This window comes from Heterodontus francisci, chromosome 9 (assembly GCF_036365525.1).
Source record: "Heterodontus francisci isolate sHetFra1 chromosome 9, sHetFra1.hap1, whole genome shotgun sequence".
Classification (NCBI taxonomy): Eukaryota; Metazoa; Chordata; class Chondrichthyes; order Heterodontiformes; family Heterodontidae; genus Heterodontus; species Heterodontus francisci.
In genome coordinates, this window is record NC_090379.1 from 101663371 (window position 1) to 101684650 (window position 21280).

Here is a 21280-nt window from a genome sequence, read left to right on the forward strand (position 1 = left end):
TTCCTTACTATGATTCTTGCACCAATAGCCTGTATCTGCTTTCTCCAACAGGAATTCCTAAAGTCCTTCTTTAAACGCTGTCCCACCACCTATGCTAGCAATCTATTCTATTGCCCCCTTATAAGAACAAAAGGCATTGCCTAATTTTCCATTTTCCTTTAACTTTAAACTGCAACCCCTAGTCCTCGAATCTTGAACTCAACGTCTGGACAAAAATGGCAGCTCCAAGCCCATGTCTTTGGGCAAGGCTGATGCCTTCAAATCAAAATGTGGACATTAAAAGACAGATAAATGCAATTGTAATTGTGAAATATGTAATCTATTTTGCTTAAACCTTTATTTTGGGCATTTGAAATTTCAGTCACTGAGGAACAAACATAGTAGTTGAAAGGAATTTTTAGAAATCATTTGAGTGAATTGTGGGAACCAGTTGGTGCAGAGGGTGATATAATCTCATTATAAAATAGCAGCCATGGTGTGCCTTCACCTGGTCTTACAGTAACAGGGTTTAATTTTAAACACACCGTGTCTTTAGCTTCCCCTTGGTGAATCCTTGTTCACTGCTTTCCAATTATAAGGCAAAGAAACCAGCACAAACAGGTTTTCTCAAGTTTAAAGAAGAAACTTTATTAAACTTAAACTCTAATTCGGTTAACGCCTATGGATACTCACGTGCCCACGCTAGCATGCATACTCAATATACACATGCAGATAGAGCAGAAAAATAAAGTGGAAAAGTTTGAGGCAATATCTGAAGATGGTTTTGGTTACTGTTCTTTGTGCTCACTGGAGAGTCCTTGATTGTAGGTAGGTCTTGCTTTTCATTGGGGCCCAGTATTCTTCTTAAACCTTGTAAGATGTAGGAAACTTTTTCTCTCTTGAAACTCATGTGTCTTCAATGGTCCAGAGGCTTGTGAGAAAGAGATGGGAGCAGACAGGAGCGGCTGTGGTGAGCCAGCCAGGAGAGGTCTTTATAGTCCAGGAGCAAACAGTCTCTCTCTCCAGTTCAAACTGCCTTCAATTGAAAAAACTCAGGTTGCCCAGCAGGTTAGTCATGTGACTAGCTGGTTTGACCACGTCTGTTTGTGGATTCGGCCATCTTAGCAGTCATCCTGGAATGTGAGTTTCCTCATCTTCGATGTCTGGTGATCAAAGTCCATTGTGGGTTGAATGTGTCAAGGAATGTTCCTTTGTCTCCACAAGCACTGTCTGTTAGTATGTAAATGTTGTTTCCAGCCTCAGCATTTCCTTGCTCCAGCAACAGTTTAAAATCATTGTTTATATGACAAAATTAATATGCCTCATTCTTGGCAGGTGGGGGGGGGGGGGGGGTCTGCATGACAATTGAAAATACCTAATACAGCACCACCAACAGGAGTAACAGGGACTTAAGAGTCTTCAAATAAATGCATGCCCACATACTGAATTTAAATCATAATAGATTAGTATAAAAATCAACTAAGTCAATGTGAAAACAAAGTGCATCACTCACACTCATCACTGCTTTCTGAAAAGAGAGAGACACTAAAACCAAACTGCATGGAAGTCCACATTGTGTAATAAAGATTAATGTTTCAGTCACTTTAAAAATCATGGTCATCAAACCAAAGAAGAGAACAGGGACTAATCTATTTTTTTCAATATCCAGTGAACTAAGAAAGCCAGCAGAGTGAAACATTCATTTGCTCCAAGTCATGTCGGTCAGTTCAGAGACCAGTTTCCATGATTTATTGGCACCACGTTTAAGCAGTACATTAAATGGAAATTAATAAAAAGATAAATGCTTTGATCCAAAGAATAACCCAACCAAGAAAAGAGCTAGAAGCAAAGACATTATTCAGGTTCAATTAAATGCCATGATGAGAGAGTTACTGTGCTACAGGAATGAGCTATGACTGGGCAAATGCCCCCAAGAGTCAGCCTGCACCTAATGGTAGCATTCTTGCCTCTGAATCAGAAGGTAGTGAGTTTAAGTATTGCTCCAGATACTTGAGGACAAAGCTAGATTGGCACTTTAGTGCAGGACTGAGGAAGTGCTGCACTATCAGAGGCGCCTTCTTTTGGATGAAAAGTTAAACTGAGGCCTTCTCAGGTGGAACAACTCATGGCACTATTTCAAAGGGCAAGGAGCAATCATTCCTCTATCAATCATTTAAAACAGGTCATCATGTTATTTAACTCAGTACTTGAGTGGAAATTAGTTATTGCACTAGTCCATATAACAGTGACTGCACTTCAGAGGTTATTTATTGGTTGTAAAGTACATGGGGACATCCTGAGGATGTGAAAGGCATTACATAAATGTAAATTGTTTCTTTCTCATCCCTGAATTTCACATAATGAAATCATTCTCAGCAATTATGTTATATTATTCAACATTAAAATCAACAATTAAAACAAGGAAATTAACTAAACACGCTGACAGCAGATTTCTGACAACATGGTAATTCAATGTAGCCTCGACTCTGACAAAGTCACAGTGATTTCAATGCATCGCAACACATTCTTTACCTATAGAAGGGGCATCTGTTTTGGCGAAAAAATCTTGCCATGCTGCATCCTGGAAGAAATTGTTGTACCTGTAATCTATGGAGCTGAGGTATTTGGCCACTGGGTGAGAACCTAGAGAGAAAGAAATGTGCATGTTCCAATATATACAGCCAGATAACAACAGCGCTTCAACTGCAACCACCTTATCTATAACTTGCTGCCTCTTACTTTTACATTTTCATTTTTAACTGAGATGGACAATGGTAATAAAGCTTTGTACTAAGCTTCTAAATTGGACTATTAATTCACTTTTAAAAAATGATTCTAGAACTCTAAGATTTAACATCTTAGAATCCTAGAATCATACAGCACAGAAGCAGGTCATTCAGACCAATGAGCCTGTGCCAGTTCTTTCCCCATAGCCCTGAAAATTATCTGTATACTTTTTCTCTGTTTTCAGTTTTTTGCAGTGCATAGTCAACAGGAAAATCCCTACAGCTGCCTCTTGTAGTTGTAAGCAGGTCAAAGCAGCTGTCAAGACTGCTGGAGATCCCAGCAGCTATGCGTCAAGATTGTGGTAAGTCCCAACAGCTGCTGTCGAGACTGCAGGGAGAACCAGCAGCTGCTATGGAGGCTGCGGTAGGTGTTTAAGAAGCTATGCTGCATGTATACACTCTCACAGCTGTATTACAGAAGCTGCCCTGTATATATCCCACTCCAAGCTGTATTATAGATGCTGTCCTCTATATATCCCTCTCCTAGCTGTATTATAGATAAAGGCCTGTATACTCCCCACTCTTCTTCTTTGGCCTCCTTGTCTCGAGAGATAATGGGTAAGCGCCTGGAGGTGGTCAGTGGTTTGTGAAGCAGCGCCTGGAATGGCTATAAAGGCCAATTCTAGAGCGACAGACTCTTCCACAGGTGCTGCAGATAAAATTGGTTGTCAGGGCTGTTACACAGTTGGCTCTCCCCTTGCGCCTCTGTCTTTTTTCCTGCCAACTGTTAAGTCTCTTCGACTCGCCACACTTTAACCCCACCTTTATGGCTGTCCGCCAGCTCTGGCAATCACTGGCAACTGACTCCCACGACTTGGGATCAATGTCACAGGACTTCATGTCGCGTTTGCAGACGTCTTTAAAGCGGAGACATGGACCACTGGTGGGTCTGATATCGGTGACGAGCTCGCTGTAAAATGTGTCTTTGGGGATCCTGCCATCTTCCATGCGGCTCACATGGCCAAGCCATCTCAAGCGCCGCTGGCTCAGTAGGGTGTATGTGCTGGGGATGTTGGCTGTCTCAAGGACTTCTGCGCTGGAGATACGGTCCTGCCACCTGATGCCAAGGATTCTCCGGAGGCAGCGAAGATGGAATGAATTGAGACGTCGCTCTTGGCTGACATACGTTGTACAAGCCTCGCTGCCGTAGAGCAAGGTACTGAGGACACAGGCTTGATACACTCGGACTTTTGTGTTCCGCGTCAGTGCACCATTTTCCCACACTTTCTTGGCCAGTCTGGACATAGCAGTGGAAGCCTTTCCCATGCGCATGTTGATTTCTGCATCGAGAGACAGGTTACTGGTGATAGTTGAGCCTAGGAGAGTGAACTCTTGAACCACTTCCAGGGCGTAGTCGCCGATATTGATGGATGGAGCATTTCTGACGTCCTGTCCCATGATGTTCCTTTTCTTGAGGCTGATGGTTAGGCCAAATTCATTGCAGGCAGCCGCAATTCTGTCATTGAGTCTCTGCAGACACTCTTCTGTGTAAGATGTTAATGCAGCATCGTCAGCAAAGAGGAATTCCCTGATGAGGGCTTTCCGTACTTTGGTCTTTTGCTCTTAGACAGACAAGGTTGAACAACCTGCCATCGGATTTTGTGTGGAGGAAAATTCCTTCTTCTGAAGATTTGAACACCACACCGCATTCTAAGCTGTATTATATAAGCTTATCTGCATGTATTCTACTCCCAGCAATATTTTTAAGTGATATGACAGGTCTTAGATTTTGACTCAGTTCAGCACACTCTAATTGGGTCCAAATGAATCAATTTGTGGCTTTTTACAAAAACTAACAATGTTCCAGTATCTGGGGATTTTTTTTCAGCACCACCCCATAACACTTCATCTGCAATTCTATACCCTATGGTAGAACAGATGGCTGACACTGAGTCACAAGGTTAAAATTCAAATCATGTCTCTACAATGTGACAGTGAAGCAACAAACACCCACAGAAAACAAAACTAAGTTAATACCTTAAAATCACTGCCAACCATCTGTTATTCATTATAACATAGTTTCTCTGAGTTTTCCTTTTTATGAAGTGTGATAATTTCCTCCTCTTTCTTTCTTGATTTTTGTATAATTTTGAAACTGAGATTGATAGATTTGTGTTAGGCAAGGATATTAAGAGATATGTAACCAAGGCGGGTAAATGGAGTTAAGATACAGATCTGTCACAATCTCACTGAATGGTGAAACAGGCCATGGAGCTGAAAGGCCAACTCTTGCTGCTGTGAAATTAGTGCTCATAAAGCTGAGGGATGTCAGTGCTGACAAATGGAACACATTTTCAATTTTAGTGTCCAATAGTAAATTACAGCAGTGATTAGATGAGTAAAGTTTTCTCTACAATGTCCTAATGAGCACTCCCAGTTTGACATGGTATGATCACCTCATTAACCACCGCTAATATTTTCTGAACAAACACACACCCCAGACAATTTTTTTGTAATACTTCCAATGTTTCGATCCCTTTGTTAGTTTCTTACAGCAAGAACCAATGTCTGACAGAGGACAGGCAGATGACCTGCGCCTCCATGCTACCTATGAGTGGCCACCAGGAGGTTCTAACATCACCCTGAAGTGAACCTTGATATCATTGGCTTTCAACCTCCACAGCCAGCGTCAAATTCCTGCCTGGTGGTACGAGGAACAACATGGCCCAGATCATGTTCAGCTTCACAAATCCCCCTTCTGTTAACCCTCACTTTTAACACCTCCTGCTCAAGCATAAACAATCATTAAATCTTTTAACAAAATCAATGTGCGGAAAGGCAGAATTGGGTGGAGTGCCACAACATAATAACTATCTTAACATATTTGTAGTGAACATACCAAGGGGTATGATGAGGAACCTCATGTAGCCAAGCCAGTCAGGAGTCTTGTGCGACAGCTGCTCCACAAAGAGCCGTAGAATAGCGCTTAGGTAATGCTGGGGCCCTGCCACAGTCACTTTAATGGGGTTTGGAGTTTGGGAGTTACAGTTGCAGCTGAAAGCAAGCAGGAAAATTAAGCATCATTCAGTGCTTTTTGTTTAACAAAAGAGCTTATGTTACTTCAACAACAACTTGCATTTATATAGCACCTTTAACGCAGTAAAATGACCCAAGGTACTTCACAGAAGTGTTAGCAAGCTAAATTTAACATCAAGCCACATAAACAGATATTAGGACATGGTCAAACAAGGAGGTCAAACAAGCATCTTAAGGTGGATAGAGAGGCAGAGAGTTTAGGGAGGGGATTCCAGAGATCCGGAAGCTGAAGGCACAGCCACGAATGGTGAACAATTTAAATTGGGAATGTGCAACAGGCCAAAATTGGAGCAGCGCAAGAATCTGAGGGTTCTAGAGCTACAGGATATTAAAGATACAGAAGGGCGAGGTCAGGCAGGGATTTAAAATCAAGGATGAGAATTTTTAGAAATATAGGAATTGCTCAACAGGGAGTCAATGTAGGTCACCGAACACAGGGATGATGGGTGAACGGAACTTGAACGAGTTAGGACACGGGCAGCAGAGTTTTGGATGACCTCAAGTTTACAGAGGGTCGAATGTGGGAAGCCAGACAGAAGGGTGGTCAAATACTCAACTGTAGAGGTAATATAGGCACGGATGAAGATTTCAGCAGAAGGGTGTAAGGAAAGAATCAGCAACTGCAGGCCACTCAGTTTAACTTTGGTGGTTGGAAAGTTTTTAGAGATCATAAGAAATAGGAGCAGGAGTAGGCCATTCGGTCCCTTGAGCCTGTTCGGCCATTCAATAAGATCATGGTTGATCTGCTTTTGGCCTTAACTCCACTTTCCTGCCTGCCTCCCATAACCCTCGACTCCCTTGTCGATCAAAACTCTGTCTAACTCAGCCTTGAATATATTCAATGGCCCAGCCTCCACTGCTCTGTGGGGAAGAGAATTCCAAAGATTAACGACTCTGAGAAGAAACTCCTCCTCATCTCTGGCAATAGTACAGAAGACCTGTGCTCCAGAACTTGCCGCGCCCCTAGCCAAACTGTTCCAGTACAGCTACAACATTGGCATCTACCCTGTAATGTGGAAAATTGCCCAGGTATGTCCTGCACTCAAAAAGCAGGACAAGTACAACCCAGCCAATTACCGCCCCATCAGTCTACTCTCAATCATCAGTAAAGTGATGGAAGGTGTCATCAACAGTGCCATCAAGCAGCACTTGCTTAGCAACAACCTGCTCAGTGATGCTCAGTTTGGGTTCCGCCAGGGCCACTCAGCTCCTGACCTCATTACAGCCTTGGTTCAAACATGGACAAAAGAGCTGAACTCAAGAGGTGAGGTGAGAGTGACTGCCCTTGACATCAAGGCAGCATTTGACCGAGTAAGGCATCAAGGAGCCCTAACAAAACTGAGGTCAATGGGAATGAGGGGGAAAACCCTCCGCTGGCTGGAGTTATACCTAGCACAAAAGATGATGTTGTGGTTGTTGAAGGTCAATCATCTGAGCTCCAGGACATCACTGCAGGAGTTCCTCAGGGTAGTGTCCTAGGTCCAACCATCTTCAGCTGCTTCATCGATGACCTTCCTTCAATCATAAAGTCAGAAGTGGGGATGTTCGCGGATGATTGCACAATGTTCAGCACCATTCGTGATTCCTCAGATACTGTAGAAATGCAGCAAGACCTGGACAATATCCTGGCTTGGGCTGATACGTGGCAAGTAACATTCGCGCCACACAAGTGCCAGGCAATGACCATCTCCAACAAGAGAGAATCTAACCATCTCCCCTTGACATTCAACAGCATTACCATCACTGAATCCCCCACTATCAACATCCTAGGGGTTATCATTGACCAGAAACTGAACTGGATAGCCATATAAATACTGTGGTTACAAGAGCAGGTCAGAGGCTAGGAATCCTGAGGCGAGTAACTCACCTCATGACTCCCCAAAGCCTGTCCACCATCTACAAGGCACAAGTCAGGAGTGTGATGGAATACTCTCCACTTGCTTGGATGGGAGTAGCTCCAACAACACTCGAGAAGCTCAACACCATCTAGGACAAAGCAGCCCGCTTGATTGGCACCCCATCTACAAACATTCACTCCCTCCGCCACCGACGCACCGTGGCAGCAGTGTGTACCATCGACAAGATGCACTTCAGCAATGCACCAAGGCTCCTTGGACAGAACCTTCCAAACCCGCGACCTCTACCAACTAGAAGGACAAGGGCAGCAAATACATGGGAACACCACCACCTGCAAGTTCCCCTCCAAGTCACACACCATCCTGACTTGGAACTATATCGCCGTTCCTTCACTGTCGCTGGGTCGAAGTCCTGGAACTCCCTTCCTAACAGCACTGTGGGTATACCTACCCCAAATGGACTGCAGCGGTTCAAGAAGGCAGCTCACCACCACCTTCTCAAGGGCAATTATGGATGGGCAATAAATGCTGGCCTGGCCAGCGATGCCCACATCCCATGAATGAATAAAAAAAAAAGTGTACATTAATTAAGGAAAGCTAACATTGATTTCTTAAAGGCAAATTGTGTTTAACCAACTTGATGGAGTTTTATGATGAGGTAACGGAGAGGGTTGATGAAGGTAATGCATTTGTTGTGGTTTATATGGACTTCCAAAGGGTGTTTGATAAAGTGATACATAATAGACTTGCCAGCAAAGTTGGCAAGAATTAAAGGGACAGTGGCAGCATGGATATAAAATTGTCTGAGTGATAAAAGAGTAGTGGTAAATGGTTGTTTTTCAGATTGGGGGAAGGTATACGGTGGGCTCCCCAGGGGTCAGGACTGGGACCACTGTTTTTCTTGATATATATTAATGACTGAGACTTGGTGTACAGAGCAAAATTTCAAAATTTGCAGATGATAAAACTTTAAAGAACTGTGAACTGGGAGGAGGATAATGATAGATTTCAAGAGGATATTGACAGGCTTGTGGAAATGGGAGGACAAATGGCAGATGAAATTTAACACAGAAGTGCGAAGTGATATATTTTGGTAGGAAGAATGAGGAGAGGTAATATAAACTAAAGGGTGCAATTCTAATGGGGGTGCAGGAATAGAGACACCTGGAAGGGGTGGGGGGGGTAGATGTGCACAAATCTTTGAAGGTGACAGGGCAGATTCAGAAAGTGGCTAAAAAAGCATACGGGATCTGTCTTTAGTAAAGAAGATGCTGCCCAAGTCACGGTGAAAGAGGCGTTAGTTGAAACTGGATGGGCTAAAAATTGATAAAGAGGAGGTTCTAGATAGGCTGTCTGTACTTAAAGTTGATAACGAACCAGGACCGGATGAGATGCATCCAAGGATGCTAAGGAAAGTAAGGGTGGAAACTGTGGAGGCACTGCCCATAATATTCCAAACCTTTTTAGATACAGGGGTGGTGCCAGTGGACCGGAGAATTACATATGTTACACACTTGTTCAAAAAAAGGGTGTAAGGACAAGGTCAGCAACTACAGGCCAGTCAGTTTCACCTCAGTCTTGGGAAAGCTTTTAGAAATGACAATTCGGGACACAATTAACAGTCATTTGGGCAACTGTGGTTTAATTAAAGAAAGCTAGCTGGATTTGTTAAGGATAAATCGTGCTTAACTAACTTGCTTGAGTTTTTTGTTGAGGTAATGGAGAGTAATGCGGTTGATGTGGTGTGCATGGACTTTCAAAAAGTATTTAATAAAGTGCCACATAACAGGCTTGTCAGCTAAGTTAGAGCCCATGGAATAAAAGGGACAGTAGCAGCATGGATACAAAATTGGCTGAGCAACAGGAAACAGAATAGTAGTGAACGGTCGTTTTTCAGACTAGAGCAAGGTATATAGTCGGGTTTCCAGGAATTGGTGCCAGGACCCCTGCTTTTCTTGATAGATATATTAATGACCTAGACTTGGGCATACATGGCACAATTTCAAAATGTGCAGATGACACAAAACTTGGAAGTATTGTGAACTGTGAAGAGGATAGCGATAAATTTCAAGAGGACATAGACAGACTGGTGGAATGAATGGACATATGGCAGATGAAATTTAATGCAGAAAAGTGCGAAGTGATTCATTTTGGTAAGAAGAATGAGGAGAGGCAATAGAAAATAAAGGGTACAATTCTAAAGGGGGTGCAGGAGCAGAGGGATTTGGGGGTCTATGTGCACAAATCATTGAAGGTTGCTGGGCAGGTTGAGAAAGTGGCTAATAAAGTATATGGGATCCTGGGATTTATAAATAAGGGCAGAGTACAAGAACAAGAAAGTTATGATAAACCAGTAAAAAAAACAGAGGTTTGGGGTCAACTGGAGTATTGTGTCCAGTTCTGGGCACCACACTTTAGGAAGGATGTTAAGGCATTAGAGAGGATGCAGAACAGATTCACAAGAATGGTTTCAGGGGTGAGGAACTTCAGTTACTTGCATAGGTTGGAGAAGCTGGGTCTGTTCTCCCTCGAGAAGAGAGATTAAGAGGCGATTTGATAGAGGCGTTCAAAATCATGAGGGGTCTGGACAGAGTAGATAGGGAGAAACTGTTCCCACTGGCCAAGGGATCCAGAACCAGAGGACACCAATTTGAGGTGATTGGCAAAAGAAGCAACAGCAACATAAAGAAAAACTTTTTTACGCAGCCAGTCATTAGGATCTGGAATGCTCTGCCTGAGAGTGTGGTGTCATGGCATAAACTATGTAATCAATCTAAAACTTCTTAACTGGAAAGATTTTCCAGACTAAGGTCACTGCATAACGTGAAGAAAAATATTGAGATGATCAGACATTATCAATTGAGGCCTTCAAAAGAGAGCTGGAGAATTATCTGAAGAGAAAAAATTTGCAGGGCTAAGGGCAAAAGGTCATGGAGTGGGACTAGGTGAGTTGCTCTTGCAGAGAGCTGGCACAAGCCTGTCAGGCCAAATGGCCTCCTTCTGTGCTGTAGACATTCTATGAAGTTATGATGAACCTTTATAAAACACTAGTTTGGCCTCAGCCAGAGTATTGTGTCCAATTCTGGGCACTGCATTTTAGGAAGAATGTGAAGGCTTTAGCGAGGGTGCAGAAAATATTTATGAAAATGGTTCCAGGGATGAGGTACTTCAGTTACGTCGATATATTGGAAAAGCTGGGCTTGTTTTCCAGAAGGTTGAGAGGTGATTTCATAGAGGTGTTCAAAATCATGAGGCATCCAGACAAAGTATAGAGAAAAACTGTTCTCACTGGCAGTAGGGTCAATAACCAGAGGACAGATTTAATGTGATTGGCAAAAGAGCCAACAGCGACAGCAAGAAAAAACTTTTTTTATGCAGCGAGTGGTTAGGATCTGGAATGCACTGCCCGAGAGTGTGGTGGAGGCTGATATAATCATGGCCTTCAAGAGAAAAAATTTGCAGGGCTATGGGGAAAGGGCAGAGCTAAATTGCTCTTGCAGAGAGTCAGACGGACTCGATGGGCCAAATCGCCTCCTTCCATACTGTAACCATTCCATGATTCAATAAGTTGTGGCAGAGGCATAGTCGGGTGATGTTATGGAGGTGCAAGTTGTCAGTCTCTGTGACGGTGTAGCTATGTGCTCAGAAGTTTAATCCCTCTTTCTCTGGGTCTCTGTGCCAAGCAATATCTCTGGCTGCAAGAACAAGTTAGCTATCTGTTTCCAGACTTCAGTCAATGCACCTTACCACTGCAGCCCACAATTGCTCTTACCAAATTCCCCAGTTTTCCTCGTGGGGAAATCGCCTCAGTATCATTCAGGGACTAAGGTAGGGTAGGGGGGATTGCCACAGCAAGACGGTAAACAATCACTCGTCACGCAAAGCTCAGTTGAGTTACTGCAGCACTTTTTGATGATTATTGGGACTCCTCTCACTAATTATCAGGAAGAAGGTGACAAAAGTAACTGAATCATTAGCTCCAGTTTGAACAGTGAAGGGAGTGAGTCTCTTGATAGGTGTGTTACTCTGCGATGGTAGATTCAGAAGTCTGAAAACTTTCAAACAAATATGCTGTTGTACATCGATTCATGGGGCCCATGTCAAAGCTTATTCCAGAATGGTGCCAAATGCATTATCAAATTGTGTTTTGGGAGATATCTCTACACTGATTAATGCTAGGCAGTAGCTCTTGTAATGAAACCTGTGAGACACTTGCAGTTCATCTCCTTTTCATTTCTGAGTTTTGGCAGACCTGCTGCTCCATTGGTCAGAGACTCCCATTGACGACCCATTTGTCTCTGGGATGCCACCAAAGCTGGGTGAGGCTCCCTTTCCTTCCACCAAGTGTGAGGAAAATAAGGGAATTCAAATCAGATGGCGGAGCTATCCTTGTATCCATACACAAGTGAAAGAACTATTAAAACTGTGAAGCCTATAGATTTTAAATGGAACCATCAGCCTTGCACTTTTTTATATATTCCTTCTCCATGGAGAAGATACTGGCTTTACTCCACAATTGCCCAGAGTTGTGCCTCTAAAATGAGGAGCTCACAATATGGGTGACTGCAGTATTTCTGGAACAGTCCTTGAATATGGGGCTGCATAGGTTGGTGGTCTTCAAGTTAATTAGAAACACTGGCTGACAATGTAATAAAGGAAGTAGTGACATATGCCCTCAGTATACCATTCTATACAATGGATCCCCATCACAAATATTACCAGGACCGTTCCAGCTTCAGGTAGCTTGAAAACTGATTACATCATAGAATGATGAGCACAGAAGGATGCCATTTGGCTCATCGTGCCAGTGATGGCTCTTTAAACGAGCTATACTATTAGTCCCACTCCCCTGTTCTTTCCCCATATCCCTGTAAAAGTTTTTCTCAAGTAGTTTTCCAATTCTGTTTTGAAAGTTGTTATCGAATCTGCTTCCAATACCCTTTCAGGTTGTCTTCTTATCATGTTGCTACATCTTCCCTCGCCACTGTTCTACGCTGTCTCTGCGTCGCAAGTTGAAGACCTTCAACTCTTCAGGGTTGCAAGGCTCTGGTTGGAGAGGCCATCTTTAGGGATGCCTCCGTAGTCAGTTGACAGAATGTGTTTGGCTATATCCCCACTTCTACATAAGGCTTTGCAGTGGCTGACACCAGTCCTGAGGTAATTGAAGCACAGCCAAGTAGGCAATGTTTCTTTGGCTCCTGATAAAAGAAATTCCTCTGGGTCATTAGACAACTCGTGTGCCTTCATGTGTAGATTTGTTGACCAATCAGCAAGGCGGCAGCTATGGGGGATACTGTCTTGGGGGCTGGAAAGTACGTAAGAAGCTGCCCCTCGATTTGAGCCTCTTTGTTTCTGGCTCTTTCTGGAAGAGAGGATGACGAGGGTCACTGGTCTGCTTTGTCTGTTCTACTCTTGATGTAACTGGCCTCCTTAAGGCAGGTGGAGCAATACCAGCAAGCAGGTACAGATTGTCCACTTTAGTAAGTTTCAGGCAGTCAATAATAGCTCTGCAAGCTGTGTTAAGGATGGGATCCAACTTCTGGCATGGGGAGAGTGCTCCCAGACTGGGCAGGCATATTCAGCTGCTGAGTAGCTATGTGCTCAGAAGTTTAATCCCTCTTTCTCTGGGTCTCTGTGCCAAGCAATATCCCTGGTTGCAAGAACAAGTTAGCTATCTGTTTCCAGACTTCAGTCAATGCACCTTATCACTGCAGCCCACAATTGCTCTTACCAAATTCCCCGGTTTTCCTCGTGGGGAAATCTCCTCAGTATCATTCAGGGACTAAGGTAGGGTAGGGGGGGTTGCCACAGCAAGATGGTAAACAATCACTCGTCACGCAAAGCTCAGTTGAGTTACTGCAGCACTTTTTGATGATTATTGGGACTCCTCTCACTAATTATCAGGAAGAAGGTGACAAAAGTAACTGAATCATTAGCTCCAGTTTGAACAGTGAAGGGAGTGAGTCTCTTGATAGGTGTGTTACTCTGTGATGGTAGGTTCAGAAGTCTGAAACTTTCAAACAAATATGATGTTGTACATCGATTCATGGGGCCCATGTCAAAGTTTATTCCAGCATGGTGCCAAATGCATTATCAAATTGTGTTTTGGGAGATATCTCTACACTGATTAATGCTAGGCAGTAGCTCTTGTAATGAAACCTGTGAGACACTTGCAGTTCATCTCCTTTTCATTTCTGAGTTTTGGCAGACCTGCTGCTCCATTGGTCAGAGACTCCCATTGACGACCCATTTGTCTCTGGGATGCCACCAAAGCTGGGTGAGGCTCCCTTTCCTTCCACCAAGTGTGAGGAAATTAAGGGAATTCAAATCAGATGGTGGAGCTATCCTTGTATCCATACACAAGTGAAAGAACTATTAAAACTGTGAAGTCTATAGATTTTAAATGGAACCATCAGCCTTGCACTCAGAGGCTAGGAATCCTGAGGCGAGTAACTCACGTCTTGACTCCCCATGCCTGTCCACCATCTACAAGGCACAAGTCAGGAGTGTGATGGAATACTCTCCACTTGCCTGGATGGGTGCAGCTCCAACAAGGCTCAAGAAGCTCAACACCATTCAGGACAAAGCAGCCCGCTTGATTGGCACCCCATCTACAAACATGCACTCCCTCCACCACCAACGCACAGTGACAGCAGTGTGTACCATCTACAAGATGCACTGCAGCAATGCACCAAGGCTCCTTAGACAGCATCTTCCAAACCCGCGACCTCTACCAACTAGAAGGACAAGGGCAGCAAATATATGGGAACACCACCACCTGCAAGTTCCCCTCCAAGTCACACACCATCCTGACTTGGAATTATATCGCCGTTCCTTCACTGTCGCTGGGTCAAAATCCTGGAACTCCCTTCCTAACAGCACTGTGGGTCTACCTACCCCAAATGGACTGCAGCAGTTCAAGAAGGCAGTTCACCACCACCTTCTCAAGGGAAATTATGGATGGGCAATAAATGCTGGCCTGGCCAGTGACGCCCACATCCCATGAACGAATAAAAAAAATGTGGTTCAGGGCAACAGTAGTTGTTTTAATGTTCTCAGGTCACTTCCCCATTTAGAGTTGGCTAGCTTCCTTAAGATGCTGTTTCTGGCTGCCACCTTCGCCTTTACTTTGATGGCATGATCTTTGAAGCTTAGGGTGTGATATAACATTACTCCAAAGTATACTGCTTAAAGTTGTACGCCAGCGTTCTCTCATTAACATCTCGCCTTGCATTTCTATTCCTTATATGAAAAGAATTGATCTGTGTCTTTTCAGGGTTGGCCCATAGATGATTAATCGCATAGTAGTTGGTTAGCTCAGCTAGTGCATCGCCAAGGGACTTCTCTACTATATCCAAGGATTGGTCCTGACGTGCTATGCACAGGTCATCAGCATAGAGAAAACTGCTGGTAATATGGATGGATGGGCTGGTTGTTTGTATAGGTATTGAACAGCAAGGGTGTGCATGCACTATCTTGAGGTAAGCCATTTTCCTGTCTGCGCCATCTGCTTCAACAAAGAAACGTCTGTTGGCCAGCATGTTACTTACCAGCTGAGGCAGTGCATTTCAAATAACAACAACTTGGTATGTAATACATTTTATCCCCACGTCACCTCTGGTTCTTCTGTTACTGGAAACAGTGTCTCCTTATTTACTCTATCAAAACCCTTCATGATTTTGAACACCCCTAACAAATCTTCCCTTAACCCTCTCTGCTCTAAGGAGAAAAACCCAAGTTTCTCTACTCTCTCCAAGTAACTGAGGTCTTTTATCCCTAGTACCATTCCAGTAAATTTCTTCTGAACCTTTTCTAAGGCCTTGACATCCTTCTCAAAGCGTGTAGCCCATAATTGACCACAATCCTCCAGTTGGGGCTTAATCATTGTTTTATAAATGTTTAGTACAACTTACTTACTTTTATACTCTTCGTCTCTATTTATAAAACCAACGATCCGGTATGCCCTCTTAACAGCTTTCCCAACTCGTCCTGCCCCCTTCAAAGCCTTGTGTATGTACACCCCATTGCTCTCTCTGTTCTTGCACCCTTTTTAAGACTGTACCATTTAGTCTATATTGCCTTTCCTCATTCTTGTTACTATCCTCCTCACTGTTTAATCATCTGGAAACTACAAAATTATGCCATGTATACCCAAATCCAGGCCATTAATATATTAACAAAAAGAGTGGTGCTCCCAAACCACCCCTGGTGGATATTACTGCACGCTTCCCTCCAGACTGAAAAACAAATCGCTCACCACTGCTGTCTGTCCCTTGCCCAATTTTGTAACCACACTACCATTGTCCCTGTAATAACATGCCTTTTAATTTTGCTAACAAATTTATTATGCAGTATTTTATCAAACGCCTTTTAAAAGTCCATATGTACAACATCACTGCACAACACAGTGGCGCAGTGGTTAGCACCGCAGCCTCACAGCTCCAGCGACCCGGGTTCAATTCTGGGTACTGCCTGTGTGGAGTTTGCAAGTTCTCCCTGTGTCTGCGTGGGTTTCCTCCGGGTGCTCCGGTTTCCTCCCACATGCCAAAGACTTGCAGGTTGATAGGTAAATTGGCCATTAGCAATTGCCCCTAGTATAGGTAGGTGGTAGGGGAATATAGGGACAGGTGGGGATGAGGTAGGAATATGGAATTAGTGTAGGATTAGTATAAATGGGTGGTTGATGGTCGGCACAGACTTGGTGGGCCGAAGGGCCTGTTTCAGTGCTGTATCTCTAAACTAAACTAAACATCAACTGCACTACCCTGATCAACCCTCTCCGGTACTTCATCAAAGAACTCAATTAAGTTTGCGAGGAAGGAAGAAAGGGATAGAGCGAGTAAATTACAGGCTAGTCGGCCTAGCCTCAGTGGTGGGCAAATCATTGGAAAAAATTCTGAGGGAAAGTATAGTCATTTAGAAAGGCATGGATTTAAGGGAAGGTCATGTCAGACTAACTTGACTGAATTTCTGATGAAGTAATAAGGAGGGTTGATGAGGGCAACACATTTGATGTTGTCTACATGGATCTTAGCAAGGCTTTTGACAAGGTCCCACATTGTACGTTGGTCAGAAAAGTAAGAGCCCATGAGATCCAAAGGCAAGTGGTAAGTTGGATCCAAAATTGGCTCAGTGGCAGGAAGGAATGGGTAACAGTCGACAATGCTCTTGTCCAGTGCTCCGCAGGGCTCAGTAGTAGGTTCCTTGCTTTTTGTTGTATGTATCAATGACTTAAGACCTAAATCTAGGGGACATGATTAGGAAGTTTGCAGATGATACAAAAATTGGCCGTGTGGTTGATAGTGAGGAAGAAAGCTGTGGACTGCAGGAAGATATCAATGGATTGGTCAGGTGGGCAGAAAAGTGACAAGTGAAATTCCATGTGGAGAATTATGAGGTAAAACATTTGGGAAGTGCAAACAAGGCAAAGGTATGATCAATAAATGATAGGATACTCAGAAGTGTAGAGGAACTGAGGGATTTTTGGAGTGTATGTCCAGATCCCTGAAGGTAACAGGATAAGTGGATAAGGTGGTTAAGGCAGCACATGAGATACTTCCATTTATTAGCTGCTGCAGGGAGGTAATGCTAGAACTGCATAAACCACTAGTTCGGCCACAGCTAGAGTACTGTCTACAGTTCATGACATTACAGGAAGGATGTAATAGCACTACAGCAGGTTCAGAGGAGATTTACACGTATGTTGCCAGGAATGGACAATTTTAGCTATGAGGGAAGATTGGATAGGCTGGGGTTGTTTTCTTCGGAACAGAGGAGGCTGAGGTGAACAAATTATGAGGGGCCTAGATGGAATAGATAGGAAGGTCCTTAGCAGGGAGGTCAATAACCAGGGGGTCTAAGTTTAAAGTAACTGGCAGGATTAGAGGGGAGCGGAAGAGATGTTTTGCCATCCAAAGCATGGTGGGGATTTGGAACTCACTGCCTGAAAAGGTGGTGGAGACAGAAACCCTCAAGAATTTAAAAAATACTTAGATTATGCACTAGAAGTGCCATAACCTACGGGACTACAGACTAAGAGTTAGAAAGTGGAATTAGGCTGCATAGCTCTTTTTCAGCTGGCATAGACAAGATGGGCCGAATGGCCTCCTTCTGTGCCATAAACTTTCTGTTTCTATTCTACGTTTGTCGAAGAGTTCAATCAAGTTAGTCAAACATGATTTGCCTTCAACAAATCCATGGTTGCTTTAATTTATTAACCTGTATTTTCCAAATATCTCCAAAGATTTGCGGGCGGCACAGTGGCGCAGTGGCTAGCATCGCAGCCTCACAGCTCCAGTGACCCGGGTTCAATTCTGGGTACTGCCTGTGTGGAGTTTGCAAGTTCTCCCTGTGTCTGCGTGGGTTTCCTCCGGGTGCTCCGGTTTCCTCCCACATGCCAAAGACTTGCTGGTTGATAGGTTAATTGGCCATTATAAATTGCCCCTAGTATAGGTAGGTGGTAGGGAAATATAGGGACAGGTGGGGATGTGGTAGGGATATGGGATTAGTGTAGGATTAGTATAAATGGGTGGTTGATGGTGGGCCGAAGGGCCTGTTTCAGTGCTGTATCTCTAAACTAAACTAAATATTTCCCCATATTAGGCTGACTGGCCTGCAAATGCCAGATATTTCTCTGCCTCCTTTTTTGAACAGGGATGTGAAATTTGAAATTCTCCAGTCTTCTGGAACCACTCCCTTACCTAATTCTAAGATTGTGGCCAGAGTATCTTCAATTTTCGCCCTAACTTCCATCAGCAGCCTAGGATACATTCCATCTGAACTGGGTGACTTTTTTACTTTGAGGACTGCCCACTGAATAAATACCTCCTCTTTATTTTTAGCCTATCCAATTTTTCTACGACCTCCCCTCTTACAATGACTTTAGTGAAGACAGATCTCATCCTCTGCTTCCACAAGGTGATCTTTTTGGTGCTGAATTAACCCCCATCCTTTCTTTAACTCCTTTTTACTATTTATATGTACAGAAAAGACTGTTAGGTTCTCTTTTATGTTAGCTGCTAACCTATTCTCATACTCTTTCTTTGCCCTTCTTACTTTCTTTTTCAGTTCTTCCATCTTTCTTATATTTAGCGTGGCTCTCTACTGAATTGTGAACTTGACATTTGTCACAAGCCTCCTTTTCCTGTTTCATTTTAATCTCTATATCTTTCGTCATCCAGAGATCTCTAGCTTTGGATGTCATTCCTTTTCCCCTCATTGGAATGACTGTACTTGACTCCAAACTATCGCCTCTTGAAAGGCTTTCCATTGCTGATTTACCAATTTATTTAGCAATCGTTGATTCCAATCCACCTAGAGTCATTTATGGCCCATCGACTCCATGCCGGCTCTCCGTGGAGCAATCCAATCAGTCCCGCTCCCCCCCCTCAATCCCCGTAGCCCTGCAAGTTTACTTCCTTCAAGTGCCCATCCAATTTCTTTTTGAAATCATTGATTGCTTCCACTTCCACCACCCTCGTGGAAAGCAAGTTCTCGGTCATTTCCACTCGTTGCATAAAAAAGTTTTCTCACATTCCCCCTGCATCTCTTGCCCAAAACCTTCCATCTGTTTCCCCTAGTCCGTGTGGCATCAGTGAATGGGAACAGTTTTTACTTGTCTAACTTACCTAAGCCTGTCATAATCTTGTACACCTCTATCAAATCTCCCTTCAATCTCCTTTGCTCCAGGGAGAACACCCCTGGCATTTCCAATCTAACCTTCTAATTAAAATCCCTCATCCCTGTAACCATTATGGTAAACAGATAGATTGGAGAAGTTAGGACTGTTTTCTTTGAAGAGAAGGTTGACAGGTGATTTGATAGAGGTATTCAAAATCATGAGGATTGAGAGGTTGGCGGCTGCTGATCGCTGCTTGTTCCAGGTCCCGTTTACCGGGTGGTGGTAGCACCCCTCCACCGCCTTTGTTCGGCGGAGAGTTTCATCTGTTGACTTTTTTTTAAATTAAAATAAAACCACCCTGTTTATATATCTGGACAGAGTAGAGAGGGAGAAATTGTTCCCACTCATGAAACGATCGAGAACAAGAGGGCACAGATTTAAAGTAATGGGCAAGAGAAGTAAAAGCGACATGAGGAAAAACTTTTTCACGCAGCGAGTGGTTAAGGTCTAGAATGCACTGCCTGAGAGTGTGGTGGAGACAGATTCAATTGAAGCATTCAAAAGGGACTTAGATGGTTATATGAAAAGGAAGAGTGTGCAGGATTATGGGGAGAAGACAGGGGAATGGCACTAAGTGAATTGCTCTTTCTGAGAGCCAATGGGTCGAATGGCCTCCTTCTGCACTGTAAAAATTCTGTGATTCTGGTAAATCTCCTCTGTACCCTCTCCTCGCAACAACCCTCACATCATTCCTAAGGTGTGGTGATCAGAACTGGATGCAGTCCTCTAGTTGGGGCCTAACCAGAGCTTTATAAAGGGTCAGCATAACTTCCCTGCTTTTATACTCTGTGCCTCTATTTATGAAGCCCAAGTTCCTATATGCTTTGCTAACCACTCTCTCACTATGTGCTGCTACCTTCAAAGATTTATGCACATGCACCCCCAGGTCCCTCTGTTCCTGCACATGCTTTAGAACTGTGCCATTAAGTCTGTATAGCCTCAACCTACCCCTTCTGCCAAAATGCATCACCTCACACTTTTTTTTTTATAAGAGATACAGCACTGAAACAGGCCCTTCGGCCCACCGAGTCTGTGCCGACCATCAACCACCCATTTATACTAATCCTACACTAATCCCATATTCCTACCACATTCCCACCTGTCCCTATATTTCCCTACCAGCTACCTATACTAGGGGCAATTTATAGTGGCCAATTTACCTATCAACCTGCAAGTCTTTGGCATGTGGGAGGAAACCGGAGCACCCGGAGGAAACTTATCTGTATTAGATCTCATCCGTCACTTGTCTGCCCATTCTGCGAGCCTATCTATGTCCTGTTGCAGGTGGTTCGTATCATTTTTTTTTTTATTCATTCACGGGATGTGGGCGTCGCTGGCCAGGCCAGCATTTATTGCCCATCCCTAATTTCCCTTGAGAAGGTGGTGGTGAGCTGCCTTCTAGAACCGCTGCAGTCCATGTGGGGTAGGTACACCCACAGTGCTGTTAGGATGGGAGTTCCAGGATTTTGACCCAGCAACAGTGAAGGAACGGCAATATAGTTCCAAGTCAGGATGGTGTGCGACTTGGAAGGGAACCTGCAGGTGGTGGTGTTGCCATGTATTTGCTGCCCTTGTCCTTCTAGTTGGTAGAGATCGCGGGTTTGGAAGGCGCTGTCGAAAGAGCCTTGGTGCATTGCTGAAGTGCATCTTGTAGATGGTACACACTGCTGCCACTGTGCGTCGGTGGTGGAGGGAGTGAATGTTTGTAGATGGGGTGCCAATCAAGCGGGCCGCTTTGTCCTGGATGGTGTTGAGCTTCTTGAGTGTTGTTGGAGCTGCACCCATCCAAGCAAGTGGAGAGTATTCCATCACACTCCTGACTTGTGCCTTGTAGATGGTGGACAGGCATGGGGAGTCAGGAGGTGAGTTACTCGCCTCAGGATTCCTAGCCTCTGACCTGCTCTTGTAGCCACGGTATTTATATGGCTATCCAGTTCAGTTTT

General features: G+C 44.0%; 1 protein-coding gene across 7 annotated transcripts in view; it reads right to left on the bottom strand.

The window, feature by feature from the left end:
• The window catches only part of pacs2 (phosphofurin acidic cluster sorting protein 2), a 348015-nt gene that overhangs the window by 23691 nt on the left and 303044 nt on the right, over window positions 1-21280 (bottom strand). For all 7 annotated transcript variants that reach the window (XM_068039606.1, XM_068039604.1, XM_068039603.1 and 4 more), the window contains 2 exons: window positions 5605-5759; window positions 2512-2622 (listed from right to left, as the gene is read on the bottom strand). In XM_068039606.1, coding sequence (XP_067895707.1) covers window positions 2512-2622; window positions 5605-5759 — 266 coding nt within the window. The remainder of the gene's footprint in view (window positions 1-2511; window positions 2623-5604; window positions 5760-21280) is intronic.